Here is a 16,755-nt window from a genome sequence, read left to right on the forward strand (position 1 = left end):
ACATCACACTCGCACCTGATTGGCTCACATTTCATATTCATAAAACTGCAACAAATCATGACTGAACAGGTAGGGACTTACCAATTAGTAAGCAAGAATAAATCATTTAGTTCCAAAAATTACAAACCAAAAATGGGCAGTCAGCAGCAACTAGCATTTTTTTAAAAATAAAAGGCTTATCTATCAAACTGTTCAAAATAATAATACAAAAGCAAAATAGTCATTTAGTAGTACAGAACTTGAGTACTGCTGAAAATAGAGACATGTTGTAAGGGAAAACAACAACTGCATGAGAAGAGAGAGTGCTGATTGGTTGGCAAGTGAACTCTGATTGGTAGAGGCTTTGCCATGGAGAATGCACCAGTTTACGGTGACTGACAGTTAACTGCCAAGCTTTGTTTGAAATTTAAACCAGGCAGCTTGACTCTGATTGGCCAAGTCATTGCCCTGAGGAATGAACCAGCGAATGGCTGTCACTTATTTTGTTCTGCTGAAACAGGCGCAATGTTTGTACATATTCTTTCTGTCTGCAAAGAACAGGGCCCTGTGTACTAATACCTGTAGCTTCCAGTACGCACAAATGCGCCACACTGCGAGCCCTATTGACAATCTTAAATTGGTTATCAACGTAATTCTTAGCACACTGTGGATTATTTAGCAAATGTTGTCCAATCACGGAATCACATCTAATGTTGGACACTGTGTTTTGAGTATTGCAAGCACAGGCTGGTTCACGCTGCTACAATGCAGCAGCAACACGTGTGGTGTTCGCCACTAACTGGATGCTGCCATCAAGCCAAAAAGACGTCCTGCCTATCACACAAACGAGTAATGTGATATATGAATTTCAATGCCAGTGTGATGCTAGTTATATAGGCCATACATCCTAAGGCCTGGTGGATCATATCAAACAACATGTCCCTTCTGCTGTTTGTAATGGGAAAGGTACGGGTCGTACCCAACCAGCCTGTGCTTGCAAAACTCAAAACACAGTGACCAATGTTAGATGTGGTTCTGCAATTGGACATTTGCTAAATAATCCTCAGTGTGCTAAGAATTATGCTGACAACCAATTTAAGACTGTCAGTAGGGTTCGCAGTGTGGCGCACTTGTGCGTACTGGAAGCGACATAAATTAATACACAGGGCCCTGTTCTTTGCAGACAGAAAGAATACATACAAACATTGCGTCTGTTTCAGCTGAACAAAATGACAGCCATTCGCTGATTCATTCCTCAGGGCAATGCCTTGACCAATCAAATAAAGCTTGGCAGTTAACTGTCAGTCACCGTAAACTGGTGCATTCTCCATGGCAAAGCCTCTACCCATCAGAGTTCACTTGCATCAATCAGTTCACTTCAATCAGCACTCTCTTCTCATGCAGTTGTTGTTTTCCCTTACATTGGTTATTCTTGCGATTGTCCTGATGAGTGCAAGACAAAAGGCTTCGACATAGTGTCTCTATTTACAGCAATACAAAAGCAAAATACTGCAGATGCTGAAAATCTGAAATAAAAACTGAAAATGCTGGAAATACTCAGCAGGTCTGGCAGCATCGGCGGACAGAGAAACAGTTAATATTTCAGGTCAATGACCCATCAGAACTGGGAAAAGATATAAATGTAATAGGTTTTAAGACGCTCAAATCGGGGGGGGGGGGGGAGGTGGAAGAACAACAAAAGGGCAGAAGATGGGAGACATTAAATGACAAAGGAATTGGTAGTGCAGAGCCGAAGGGTGTAATAATGGGACAAGTAAAGAGACAAAACATGTGTCCACATGAGCTATTGGTGGCTGTCATTTTAATTCTCCACCTTGCTCACACGCTGAGATCTCTATCCTCAGCCTCCTGCAGTGTTTCAATGAAGCTCAGCGTAAGCTTTCGATTAGGCACTTAACAGAATTACGGACTCAATGTTGAGTTCAACAATTTCAGACCATAATCTCTGCCCCATTTTGTTTCCTTTTCTTTGAATGTTTTGGTCTTAATCTTGTTTTGCTTTCAGATGGCAGCTCTTCATTATTCTGCCATTCAAACCTCCTCTGGATGCATCTTTTGTCTCCTTACTTGTCCCATTATTACTCTCTTTGGTTCTGCACCACCAACTCCTTTGTCATTTAATGTCTCCCGTCTTCCGCCCTATTACAGACGTTTCCTTTTGTTCTTTTTGCACCCTCCCCCATTTGACCAACTTAAAACCTAATATATTTCTAACTTTTCCCAGTTCTGATGAAGGGTCATCGATCTGCAGCATTAACTCTGCTTCTCTCGCCACGGACGCTGCCAGACCTGCTGAGTACTTCCAGCATTTTCTGTTCTTTGTTCAAAATCATTGTTGGTCATCACCTTGTTTTCTCCACGACACCAAGAACCCACTACTAGAAATAAGATTTGTAACATAATAAAGACATACAAAAAATGGATAGGAAAATTAGGCTTGCCTGTGTAACAGTATTTTCTGTATCGAAAATGCTTGCAACATTTTCTGCTGGAGGTCTGTACTTATGTGAGAAGCTTGAGCTTTGAGTTAGGTGAAGAAACCCTAGCTAGTAAGTTGCTGCTTCCCACACGAATCATTATGTAAAACTTTTACAGATTTTTTTAGGACTGACAGCAAAACTGGCCATTCATAGAACATGTTACAATTTTCTGTTTGTAAATTATATCCCTGCCAATGGAAATTTACTGAGAATGGAAACTTAGAGAAACTGTTTTTAGGACAACTAAAGTAATTGTATTTATTTTTGTATAAACATCAGAGACAAAGTAAAACATTAAGTTAACTTCTTCAGAAGTAATTTTCTAATAAAAAAACAAGCTTTATTCAAAGGTTGCTTACAGCATGTTACACAGCTAACAAACGAACCTTGATACAAAATGGAACCTTTACGTTTTGTAACATATTCTAAGCTTTTCCAATAGCTGCCTTTCTTTTTCTAGTTTACACTGAAAACTCAAAAACAGTGCTTCATTACCACCTTGGAGGAAAATTCAGAATAAAAGATGTAAATAAAAAGTTTTAACACAAGGTTCTAGCTGAACATACTATGTACTTTTGCAAGTTAGATGTAATAAATAAGGAAAGATGTAAATAAGAAAAGATTAAGGTTTTATCTATTCCTTGGCCTTTACTATAAAAAGCCAGAATGTAAACATATGGGCAGCAAACAGCTGCTCCCCTATAGTACATGCAGAGATTTATGAAATTGTGCTATTCATCTACCTGTAGTAAGGAAAACACTAAGGGGAGTGCCTGACTACAAATGTGAAATGAGCGGCACACCTGAACAGGTTGGCCTGAGGAGCATCGGAAACTCGTGCTCGGGCCTCATTACCTCAGAACCAGCAAGTTTGGATGCCATTCACTATTCCAATGTAGCTTGCTGGTCAGGCCCAGAACAAGATGTGCCAGCTCAAACAGTGCCAGCAGCCTTCAGGTAGGTCCTGGGGAGGAGAGATAAATGGGAGGAGCACTAGCTTCATATTAAGGTTAAGGGGAAAAGAATTCCTTACCATGTCTACAACAGCCTCTGGCAGTTCCTTTAAGGACTGCAAGTTCGGCCATTGTAGAGCCAGAAAAACTAGTCAGAGCTTGTAGAGTGCAACCTCTGCCTAGAGTTTGACCAATTTCAGAGCGGAGTTCTGAAACAGGAATTAGGCCCCTCATGACCTTATGCAAGGGCCTTAATGCCTGTTTAGAGCAGTTACTGGCAATGCCCGAATCAATGGCATTGGAGATATATATATATATATATTGTTCTGGGGAATAGTCTGTGAAATTGAAATTCATGTGCAATGAACAGGTGAAGCAAGGCCCAATTTCACCCCCTGTTTATTTTCAACAACCAATCAAAAAAACTGTTACTCCCCTGTCTCCTGGGAGATCGCTTACAAATATCTTTACAAATTCTTTGACTTGTACCACTCCCAAACCTCAACAACGCCACACCTTTCTTGCAACAGAGTAACCGCTTACTCACCACAAATAATGCCACAAAAAGTCTGCGTACCATTTGAAATTGTCATTGTAGGTAGAAAGCAAAGATTTGCAGCACGACAGAATCAAAAAAATAGGGCAAAAGGAAATCTGTTCATATATTGATACCCTGTTCCGAGAAAACCAAATTTCCCCAAAACTTGATCAGGTTTCTAATGTTGCTTAGTGACTATAAGGTTACGCAGCATGTCGAATGAGTTTCCATCAGGCTGTACTGTAACAATGTCATCGTCATCTTCCTGCCGAACCTGAAGGAAGCCAGAATCATCGAGACCAACAACCCATGCTGCTGGACCATCCTCCTTCCACAGTCGCACCTGTGTGCCACTATCAAAAACAAAAGCAAAAATTAATAAAGCCACAAAGAGATGCTCAGGTTTACAATGAGTAATAATATGAAGACAGGGTACAATACAGTTTATGGTTAATCAGGTGATTAACACATTAGTTTTCCATATTTCAAAAAATTTAAGAACAGAAGAAATAGGAACAGCAGTAGGTCATTCAGTGCCTCGAGCCTGCTCTGCCATTCAATAAGATCGTGGCTGATCTGACTGTGACCTTAACTCCACTTTCTTGCCTGCCCCCATAACCCTCAACTCCCAAGCCAATCAAAAATCTGTCTTACTCGGCCTTTAATATATTCAGTGACCCAGCCTCCACTGCTCTCTGGGGAAGAGAATTCCAAACATCAACAACCCTCAGAGAAGAAATTCCTTCTCATCTCCAGCTTAAATGGGAGACCCCTAAATTTGAAACTGTGCCCCCTAATTCCAGACTCCCCCATGAGGGGAAAACATCCTCTCAGTATCAACCTTGTCAAGCCCCCTCAAAATCTTATATGTTTCAATAAGATCGCCTCCTATTCTTCTAAACTTGAATGAGTATACGTTCAATCTGCACAACCTTTCATTATAAGACAAATCCCTCATCCCAGGAGTCAGCCTAATCAACCTTCTCTGAACTGCTTCCAACCCAAATATGTCTTTCCTTAAATAAGGTGACCAAAACTGTACACTGTACTCTAGGTGCAATCCCACCAGTGCTCTGGACAGATGCCTCAAGACGTCCCTACTCCTACACTTCCTCTCCCTTCCAATAAAGGCCAACATTCCATGTGCCTTCCTAATTACTTGCTGTACCTGACTTCTTGTGATTTATGCATAAGGACACCCAGATCCCTCCGTACCGCAGCATTCTGCAGACTCTCTCCATTTAAATAATACTCTGCTTTTCTACTCTTCCTGTCAAAGTGGACAACCTCACATTTTCCCACATTATACTCTGCTAAATTTTTGCCCACTCACTCAATCTATCTATATCCCTTTGCAGACTCTTTGTATCCTCCTCTCAACATGCTTTCCTACCTATCTTTGCATCGTCAGAAAATTTGGTTACAATGCAGTCGGTCCCTTCATCCAAGTCATTAATACAGATTGTAAATAGTTGAGGCCCCAGCACTGATCCCTGTGGCACTCCACTAGTTACAGTTTACCATCCTGAAAATGACCCATTTATTTTGACTCTCTGTTTCCTGTTAGCGAGTCCTCTATCCATGCTAATATATCACTCCCAACACCAGGAGCTTTTATGTGGCACCTTATCGAATGCCTTTTGGAAATCCAAATACACCATATCTACTGGTTCCCCTTATCCACCTTGCTAGTTTCATCCTCAAAGAACTCCAATAAATTTTTCAAACACGACTTCCCTTTCACAAAACTATGCTGACTCTGCCTGATTGTATTGTGATTTTCTAGATGTCCTGCTACTACCTCTTTAATAATGGATGCTAGCATTTTCCCAACGATAGACATTAGGCTAACTGGCCTATAGTTTCCAGCTTTCTGTCTCCCTCCTTTCTTGAACAGAAGTGTTACATTTTCGGTTTTCCAATCTGCTGGGATCTTTTCAGAACCTAGGGAATTTTGTAAGATTACAACCAATGTATCCACTATCCCTTCAGCCACTTCCTTTAAGAGCCTCGGACACATGCCATCTGGTTCAAGGGACTTGGCAGCCTTTATAGAGTCAAAGTCATTTATGGCACAGAAGGAGGCCATTCGGCCCATCGAGTCCATTTTGGCTCTCCACGGAGCTATTCAGCCAGTCCCACTAGCCTGCTCAATCCCCATAGCCCTGCAAGTCTATTTCCTTCAAGTGCCCATCCAATTTCCTTTTGAAGTCATTGATTGTCTCTGCTTCCACCAACCTTGTGGGTAGTGAGTTCCAGGTCATTACTACCCACTGCGTATAAAGGTTCCTCCTCATATTCCCCCACATCTCTTGCCCAAAACTTTCAATCTGTGTCCCCGAGTCCTTGCACCATTAGTTAATGGGAACAGTTTTTCCTTGTTAACTTATCTAAGCCTCTCATAATCTTGACATTTCCATTAAATCTACCCTCAATCTCATTTCTTCTAAGGAGAACAACCCCAGCTTTTCCAACCTAACCCTGTAACTAAAATCCCCCATCCCTGGAGCCATTCTGGTAAATCTCCTTTGCACCCTCTCAAGGACCCTCACATCCTTCCTAAAGTGTGGTGACTAGAATTGGATGCAGTACTTCAGTTGGGGCCTAACCAGAACTTTATAAAGATTCAACATAACTTCCCTGCTTTTGTACTCAACGCCTCTGTTTATGAAGCCCAATATGCTTTACTGACCACGCTCTCAATATATGCTGCCACCTTCAAAGATCAATACACATACACCCTTTGTTACTGCAAACGCTTCAGACCTGTGCCATTAAGTATATATTACCTCTCCCTATTCATGCGAAAATGCATCACCTCACACTCATCAGTATTAAATTCCATCTGCCACCTGTCTGCCCATTCTGCTAACCTTCCTCTGTCCTACTGCAGGCAGTTCATATCATCCTCACTGTTTGCCATGCCACACTTGGTGTCATCTGCAAATTTGGTCCCATTAGTATTCCCATTACTTTTTCTCAAGTGATATAGAATGTAGTGAATAGACTGTAGTAGAAGGCCAGAATTCTTTCAGCATATCTAACCAGTGGCCTGCCAAAAAAATACTAAGGGCTGAATTTTATCAGTGCGCCTTTGGCAGCACACTGTGAAAGCAGCAGCCTTCCGACATGGAAGTGCCGCCACCGAGTCCCCGCGATATCAAACGCGGGGGCTCATTTAAATGGAAGGGGCGGAGCGGCCGCCCCCGATGATGTAGAGCAGGTGGCCATTGCATCCCCGTCAACTGCGTCTAGCGCCACCACGCAGGCGTAGCGCCATTTTTAAAAGGCTTCAAACCCTTCAGTGACATTTAAATTTTTAAAGGTCCCAGTCTCTGGGAAATAAAAATAAAATTTTAATTCAACTTTAAAATCCCATCTCCCACCCCCCAATGGGTAATATATATAAATTGCCCTCTCCCCAGAAAAAACTTTTATTGATATCCCGAACTTCCCCCCCACCCCCCCCCCCTCAAAATTTGTTGCTTTGACCCTCAACCCCTTCCCACCATGCCTACAACCAATAATAAGTGTTTTCCCCGCTGTTCCCCCCACCCCCGGCCCTGATAATTTTATTCCTCTCCCCTCCCCACCAGTGTCTTGCCTCGGAATTGCAACGGAGTGCTGAAGGTCTGTGAGTCGAGTCCGGTTAGCTGTAAAATTGGCATGGGACGGTCGCCGTCGGCAGGTAAGTTAATTTGAATGTTAATTATCCTCATTTGAACATTTTAATGAAGACCCCGCTGCCGAGCAGCGGTGGGGCCGCACCGAGGCCCTGCCACCGCCGCTAATATCCGGCGGGACCTTCTCGGCGTCATGGGTCGAGGCGGGCCGCTTCCATGAGCATTTTATGAGCTTCCCCACCGCGACCCACGGCATTGAGGGGCTGATAAAATTCAGCCCTAAGGGTGCATTTATGATACAAGTTTAATGTTGGTGCAAAGTGGTTTCCATTTCACACCAATCATAAGCCCAGAGTTTGACCCCAACGTAACTCAAGTGAAATGGAGAGTCTCACAGGTCAGGCTCTGAAAATGGATTGTAGCACTAATGCAATGCGAAACAATATCACACCGATGCTATAGTTGCAGTGTAAATGCATCCTGGAATACCCACAAGAACATAAGAAATAGGAGCAGGAGTAGGCAATTCAGCCCCTCAAGCCTGCTCCCGCCATTCAATATGATCATGGCTGATCTCATCTCGGCCTCAACTCCATTTTCCTGCCCGTTCTCCATAACCCTTCAACCCATTACTAATTATAATTCTACAAACTAGTTCCCTAAGGAATCACCAACTCCTCCTCATATGCATGCTACTCTTGGAGGCATTATTTATAGATATGGGGCTGAACTTAAATCTAAAAAAAGGACAGATTTGGGTCGAGCAAGGGATTAAAGTCTCAAAACTCTGTTTCCTGACCTAAGTCCGCCCATTTCCGCTTATAACTAAGGCCGGCATGTGGATGGGCGACCAGTCCGATTCAAGGAGGCAGGTTGCAACATTAAATATGATAATGAGGCTGTGAGGGTGTCAAAGTAAAAGAGGAAACTGACTCCAGATGCTGCAGAATTTTTACTGACCTGGCCTGCAGGCAGCGGGTCAGTCAGGAAGTCGTGGGGAACCCACAATTCAGGAGTCCCCCACATTGCCTGGTTCCCTGCGTGGAGGCCCAGCCTCATCAGGTCAGGTCAGTACAAATTCTGCACGTGGAGTCAGCTTCCACCTTTACCTTGAGGACACCTAGCTTTACCTCACCACTACCTTGTTCGAATTTTCCACTGCTTTTGACATATCCAACATCCAGTTTAAACTTTTTAGTAAGACAGATGACATCGTCTTCAGCCCGACACAAACTTCACTCCATCAACACGGACTTCTTTCTCCTTCTTAGCCATGGTTTCAGACTAAACCAGACTGATCACAACCCCTACATACTATTTGCCCTCTTGTCCTACAATAACTCCTGTTCCTACAGTACCTCATTTTTGAAATCCTTGTCCTTGCCATTAAATCCCTTCATGGCCTCAAACTCTCCATTTCTGTGATCTCCTACAGCCCCAAAATTCTTTGTTCCTCTGACTCTTGCCTCTAGTGTATGCCCCCCTACCTTCAGCCCACCACTGGTGGCTGTGTTTTGAACAATTTAGGTTCCACTGACTGTAATTCTCTCTGTAAATGCCTCTGCCTCGCCACCTCATCCTTGAAATCCATATCTTCAACCAAGCTTTTGCTAATCCCTTCTAATCACTTTATTCTTTGGCTAGGTGTTGTTTTTTGTCATGTCTCTACGAAGTATCTTGATGTTTCTCTATGCTAAAGATACTGTCTAAATACATATAGTTATTGTTCATTTAATAAAAGTTATATGTGGGCTTCGCCTTTCTTAAATTATTTTGTTTTACAGACCATAGCTCCTGTAATTAAAAAACACACCAACTGATCAATCACACCTTTATAACCAGCAAGTTAGATTAGATTAGAGATACAGCACTGAAACAGGCCCTTCGGCCCACCGAGTCTGTGCCGAACATCAACCACCCATTTATACTAATCCTACACTAATCCCATATTCCTACCAAACTTCCCCACCTGTCCCTATATTTCCCTACCACCTACCTATACTAGTGACAATTTATAATGGCCAATTTACCTATCAACCTGCAAGTCTTTTGGCTTGTGGGAGGAAACCGGAGCACCCGGAGAAAACCCACGCAGACACAGGGAGAACTTGCAAACTCCACACAGGCAGTACCCAGAATCGAACCCGGGTCCCTGGAGCTGTGAGGCTGCAGTGCTAACCACTGCGCCACTGTGCCGCCTATTACAAGATGTGATAAAGTGCCTCTAGTAGCACCAATCAATGCCCTTGTTTTCAATTCAGGAAACTCCAGTATGAGTCCAGAACAACAATCAGTAACATATGTTATTTTTCACTGACTGTTGTTAAGCGGCACTCATAAATTGTTTTCTGGCAGTCTTGGTGTAATCCTAGAGGATATAATTTTTTTTTTTTAAACAGAAAACTATCCTAATTTATCATTTGCCAAGCTGAGTCATCTCACTTAGCCAGGCCTGAAAGAGAAAATACAATTAAATGTCTTCTTTAGTGGCTAGCAATCAGTTCCCCTCCAAGTCACACATCATCCTAACATGGACCTACGTCGCCATTCCTTCTCTGTCACTGGGTCAAAAACCTGGAACTCCCTTCCTAACAGTACTGTAGGTGTACCTACACTAGAAAGACTACAGCGGTTCAAGAAGGCAGCTCACCACCACCTTCTCGAGGGCAATTAGTGATGGGCAACAAATGCTGGCCTTACCAGCAACGCCCACATCCCATGAAAGAAAAAAAAGGTTCCTATAATTGTCATGTCCTGTGTGCTTTCGTCCAAAAAATTGTGAACATATTCAAGAGCAGTAAGTAGATGTCATTTTAGCCTTCAGAGAAACATTCAGGATAAATAGTTTTCCAATTTATTTCTAAAATTTGTACAGATTAAATCCATTACACTCTACATTTCTGTGATTTTGATTTCATTGCCAATTAAAAGAGAAGTGCAAATAGTAGACAGGAAAATCAGCAAGATAATGTACTATATGTATGCATAAGTTGATGGAAAACTGCTCCCAAGTGGCTCTGTTGGTGCAGCCATTACTTAATTTGGAACCTAGCCATACAAAGAATAGGGAGGTTCCAGGCTCAATTCCCAGTCTGTGTTAAATTAGCTAATCTCAGCCATGATAAAAAGTAGGGATGCTAGAATTTTCCATAGCAGCCCTGGAGGGAGGGAGAAAAATAAATAGCCATCGCTCCTGCTCCTAATCCACAAGCAATGATTTCTGCTAGAAGCTGTACCAGCACGAACACTGGGTGACAACAGGTTCAAGCTCAGCTATGATGTGCCCAGGTGCTAAAGTAGGCTGACGATATTCACTGCCTCGGCTCAGAAATACAGATTGGACACTTGAGTCGGGAGCCACAGAGCAGCCAGTTTCACAGTAACAGAGGTGGTGAATAATTGGAGGTTTTTTTTAAATAGACCAAAGCCAAACACAAAAGAAAAAGGCAGGAAGTGAAAATAAAAGATGCGCAGGATTCCGGCCTAGCATTCATCATCTCCACTTTAATTCATGACAGCACAGCAGAGATTCAGCAGGTCAGTCAGGATACATACTGTTGGTTCACAAATACGAACTACAATTTCATTGACTGGATTAATTCAGTTCCAAAATAAGAAGGTTCAGAGAGCACAGCAAAGCAAAAAAAGAATAAATCATTTGGTGCTTATAGGTTCATTTATTCAGGCAGCTCATGACCCAAGCGGTCATAAGAATTCATTTGGATGTAAATTTTTCAGCCAGTCTGCTAAATAGGCCAAACCACTAAACTGATGTCTGTTGAATCAACGCTGTGCTGAACCAAATGTAAATCAGAAAAATGTTCAAATATCCTCGTATCATTTCTCAGTCTTCACAAAAATTCGAAATAGCACAGTCGCTACATATTATGTTCACAGAAGTCCCATTGTGCTCCCCACATTACTTTGAAGATGGCATTGATTAAATCCTCCAGTTGAAGAAAAGCCCAACCAGCACACTGTGTTGCTTGGCCTGCAGATTTTCAGACCATACACTACATAAGAATGTTTCTGAATTTTTCTGAGACTGGCAAATTTCTTAAAATACATGGAATATTAAATAAGGCATAAATTGAACTAGAATTCACTTTTCTTAAAAAAAAAAGGAAAACATATGAAACAAAAATGTTGCTCAGCTTTCTACCTCTCATTTCCTCCTGGCATCTCCGACCACTCAGACTCAACTAACCGGACTGAAATTCAACACGAGAAAAAAAACTGTATTTTCTTTTTTGCTCCAACATCTGAATCATTCTCTGTTAATCCGTGTGTTTACTTTGTGTGTGTGCACAGCCCAATGCTGTGTCTCCAGCACTCCCTGTCCTTGGTTCCTAGTAAAATGCATTGCCAAATCTTTCTTTGTTCAGGCAGTTTTTCAATGTGGTCTTTGCAAACAGTCTACTTGAACTACAGAACCAGCCACCTTTTGTAGAGGACAAGAACTTACTTTAATGACGTTGGAAGCACCTGCTTGCAGTGTGGTAGTACTGTCTCAATGCACGGTGCTATAAAGTGACAATTTGTGGATTTGTTTCTGAGTTTCCCACTCAGATATCTGTTGCTAGTCCCAAGTTGCACTGATGTGGAGAACTGACAAACAAGAAGTCAGGCATTTGGAAAGAGGGAATAATGAAAAGGGCTCAAGCTAATCATACAACTTTACAGCAGTTGGTTTCAGAACAGCATTGGTGGGGATGTAAGAGTTTGTATGGAAAAGGGAGAAAATAACTGCTACAGGGTTATCCTCACTAAAACACTTGCCCGGGAGAGCAGTATTCTCTCATTCCAGTTGTCAGGAATTCGAGTCATAAGAAAATGTTAAGAAAGTTAGCCTTGTTTGCTTTGGAAGATACATCGAGACAACCCAAATGAAATCTTAAAGATTATTTATGAAGAGAATTCGCATTGAACATCCATTCAAATTACTATGACAAAAGATTCCAGGATCGGGGAACCTAATTTTAAAAAACAAAATAAGGATTAACAAAGGATAACAAGAGTGGAACAAGTCACCAGTGAAGGCAACTGAAGGAGAAAGAATGAATGGAGACAATAAAGGTGCGAAAATGCTGCCATTTCAATGTTGAAACAAAGCAGTTTTGAGTTTGCATTGACGCAGAAGTATAAGTGCTGTATTTTGTGCAGAAGGCAGGGCCCCCAGCGCCAGGCTAAAAAGGTGGGAGGAACCCCGCCTCTGCCTTTTCTTGCCCCCCACCCCTGGAGCTTTCTTCCGGTCTTTTTGATTCAAACTTTTAGGAGGCGGGATCCCAGTCCCTTTAAAGACAGAGGGCTGGCAGCTCAGCATCAGTGGCAGTGCCACTGGGAGCGGTGGCCACTGCTGGTACTGCAAAGGCCTTGGACCCAGGCCCAGCGCTGGAACAGAGGCAGGTGAGGTGGGGCCGCCGGAGCTAGTCCGGAAGGCAAAGTGGGAGTGGGAAGTGGAATGAAAGTTCAGTCCGGGGGAGGGAGGTCCCAGGTGGGAAAAGTTTTTCCCAGTCGGCACCCTCCGTGGGCCACAAATTGACAAAAGGAGGGATTCGATCCCCCCACCCCAAGCCTGCAGCGAGGGCGCCTTGTTTTCCAAGGCATCCTCTCCGCATGGCGCAATCCTACACCCTGGTAAGATCCCTGCAGCAACGGGAAGAGGCCTTGAATTGCCCATTAATAGGCCACTGTCATCGGCCTAACCCACCCCTGGAAAGATCACTGGGTGACAGGGAGGTGACAGGCCCTCCGCCCTGCCGCCCCCCAACATCTGTCACAATACTCCGTGACCCCCCCACCTCCGTAAAATCCTGGCCAATTGACAGTCACGATCTCAATCTGATTCTCCAGTGCACTAAAGTCGAGCAGTTCCAAGACCACATGCGAGGAGGCCAATTACACCAGTCTGTGTTTCTACCATGTGCAAGTAAATTAGAGTCAAAGAGTCATACAGCATAGAAACAGGCCCTTCAGCCCAGCGCGTCCATGCCGACCATAATGCCTATCTATACTAATCCCACGTGCCTGCATTAATTCCATATCCCTCTATGCCTTGCTCATTCAAGTACCTGTCCAGATGCCTCTTAAATGTTGCTACTGTTCCTGCCTCCACCACCTCCTCTGGTAACTCATTCCAGATACCCACTATTCTTTGTGTGAAAAATTTACCCCTTTGATCCCCTTTAAATCTCCTCCCTCTCACCTTAAATCCATGCCCTCTAGTTTTAGTCACCCCTACCATGGGAAACAGACTCTGGCTATCTACCCTATCTATGCCTCTCATAATTTTATATACCTCTATCATGTCCCCTCTCAGCCTCCTTCGCTCCAGGGAAAACAGACCCAGCCTATCCAATCTCTCTTTATAACTCAAGCCCTCCAAACCAGGCAGCATCCTTGTGAATCTTTTCTGCACCCTCTCTAGCTTAATCACATCTTTGCATAAATTGCAGCCTGGTGCAAAGTTGCATGTTCATATCTGTACATTCTGATGTTTTTAATGTTCGATGAACTTTAAAAATTAATCATCCAGGAAATGGAGCTCTGCATGTTTATTCAAACATGCATGTAAAGAGTACTGTTGGTCTCAGTGCAACCTGCAAACTTGAGCTTTGCAAACAAAGTTTTTGAAAGAAGACTGTCCTTGGAACTAAGCTGGCCAAAAACCCCGTCCAGAGGCATTAAGACTTCCTTCATGGATTTTATAACCAAAACTTATGTAACCTTCCTTTGATTCAAGTTATGCAACATGCTAGGAAAGGTACATCCGCTCTATTCATAATTTAATCTTCTGTGCCATAAATGACTATGACCCAATGTTCCTCTGACTCAACAGATAGCACCAAGTCACAGAACAAATAAGGCTTTAAGGGAGGGAAATCACCTCTAATTTTTCCAATTATATCACTTACTTTGCAAGTAAGATGTAATGTAACTGGACCCATTCTACAGAACGCGTGTACATACATTTTTTTTTAACCATAATCTGTTTTTTTACTAACCTGTGTACCCATCGTTTATAATAGAGTGGCAAAACTCCATTTGGCCCTTTGATCTGGAAAATACTTATCAGATTTTCAAGGATGGTCACTGTCCTAGCCAGCAGCTGGTCTATTCGAAGCGGCTGTAAATATGTTCCATGCTCTTTGTTATGTTGCTGGATGATATCATTGATGCAAATAGTTGGGTTGCTGTTACTTACATTGAATCCACAGCCTTTTGAAGAAAAGTCAACAAGGATCAAAATTTGTCAGTTTGTATGAAGCAAAGTGACAAACATGCACAACATACTTGATTCTTGAGATAAACATCATTCAGCAACATTTCTGGCTGTTATTGGCCCAGTAGATTAAGATGCATTTACCATAATATTTCAATCACTGGATAATAGCATTGTTTTTCAAAAAAACAAGAATTGTAAGGTCCTAAGTAAAATATCAATAGTCTTATCGACTTGAACTGGACTACTAGTACTTTATTTATAACAACTAGTTCAAACAAGGCATCCTCAGCTTTGATAACAAAGACAGAAAATGCTGGAAATAATCAGCAGGTCTGGCAACATCTGTGGAGAGAGAAACAGAGTTAATGGTTCAGGTTGATGACCCTTCATCAGAACATTGACCTGAAATGTTAACTCCATGGACTGGCTATTATTGGGGTGGTGGGGGTCCTGACGCTGGGGCAGAAAGCTAGGGGCAACCTTATCTCAGCTATTTGGCTACAGCTTTCAGCACTCAGGCAATTAACTGCTTGGTGTCAGGGCTCCCGTTCCTTTAAAAGCTGCCGGCCAATAGGAGAGCCAACAGCTCTTCAGTCTCAGCAGCGGCACTGGAAACAATGGCCACTGCTGAAGTTGTAGCTGTCAACATGGACACTGACTTGCCAAGAAGGTAAGTGGGGTGAAGGGTCGTCGGGACCAATCAGGCAGGACCCAGCAAGGGGTCGAAGGATTGGTGAGGGCAGGGGGTGCTGTTTCTGCAGGGGTGGCCCCTCCACGGGCTAGAGTGCCTGATCGGTAGGCCCAACCACAACCCAGGCCCTCAGGGAGGCCCCACATGGTGGGGGGTCCCACCAGCCACTGGTAAAATGCCACTTAATGGCCTCAATTGGCCTCGGAGCGGGAAGACCATCTTCGATCTTTCCTGCCCCCTGATAAAATTCCATGGCGTTGGGAAAGAAACAGGCACTCTACCACCGCCCTCCGCCCCGGCCTCCCAATCCACCTTTAGAGGGCTGGTAAAAACCACAGATGTGGCCAGCCCTGCTGAGTATTTCTAGCATTTTTCGTTTTTATTTCAGGTTTCTAGCATCTGCAGTACTTTGCTTTTGCGTTGGCTTATGAAATACACAGATCATCCAGTGACATCTCGAACATTTGGAGAAAATGCTCATTCTGCTCAGGTCATTGGTTTTCTTGCTTCTATAATGAATACTGAGAGTATAAAATCCTTTCATCAAATAAATCTAAGTACAACAATAACAGATTGTGTCAGTAATGATTTTACAACACATTTATTTCATGCTTTCGTGGTTACAAAATCATGGTTATACTGTCAAAACCCAGTATCGCATACATTTGGCCAGCTATATTTACACTTACTAAATAGTGTTATTTTATAGCAAAATAGCTTCAGTATTGTTCATTGTAATATTGTAATATTGCTTGTATTTCAGATTTGCAGCATCTGCTGTATTTTGCTTTTATATTAGCTTCAGTATTAGTCTTATTTTCATTTGTTTGGAAGAAACTAGGGATGGAGCAGACTAGAAGTGCCAGTGATCTACATCTTATTAGACATTAGAGTATGTGTTGTTCTCCCCAGATGATTTTTTTCAATTGTAAAAATTGAAAGCTACATTATTAACCCCCTTTTAACAAGCACAGCATTTGCACAATTCATTTAAGGTCTTCTACTCTTGTTTTATGTTCCATAGTGACAGCTATGAATCTTTAGCAGATGTGAGGGGAGCAAAAGGTTTCACTTGGATCTCTCTGATCCCAATGCTATTCAACAACTGTGCGATCAAGAAGTGTGTATAATCATAAAAAGGGCTGTTCTAGTGTCACTCTTTTATGTCAAACCAGCATGGTCGAGATCTAACGAAACATGTCAAAGGTGCGCTTTTAATATTTGAATACACACTTATAAAATAAG

The 16,755-nt window shown here is 42.7% G+C and overlaps 1 protein-coding gene across 2 annotated transcripts in view; it reads right to left on the minus strand.

Moving 5' to 3' along the window:
* Window positions 1–2,798: 2,798 nt before the first annotated feature.
* hlcs (holocarboxylase synthetase (biotin-(proprionyl-CoA-carboxylase (ATP-hydrolysing)) ligase)) overlaps window positions 2,799–16,755 on the minus strand; it is a 147,635-nt gene continuing 133,678 nt past the window's right edge. For both annotated transcript variants that reach the window (XM_068041153.1, XM_068041152.1), the window contains 2 exons: window positions 14,599–14,812; window positions 2,799–4,324 (listed from right to left, as the gene is read on the minus strand). In XM_068041153.1, coding sequence (XP_067897254.1) covers window positions 4,150–4,324; window positions 14,599–14,812 — 389 coding nt within the window. In that variant the 3' untranslated portion in view covers window positions 2,799–4,149. The remainder of the gene's footprint in view (window positions 4,325–14,598; window positions 14,813–16,755) is intronic.

The sequence above is a fragment of the Heterodontus francisci genome, chromosome 10 (assembly GCF_036365525.1).
Source record: "Heterodontus francisci isolate sHetFra1 chromosome 10, sHetFra1.hap1, whole genome shotgun sequence".
Classification (NCBI taxonomy): Eukaryota; Metazoa; Chordata; class Chondrichthyes; order Heterodontiformes; family Heterodontidae; genus Heterodontus; species Heterodontus francisci.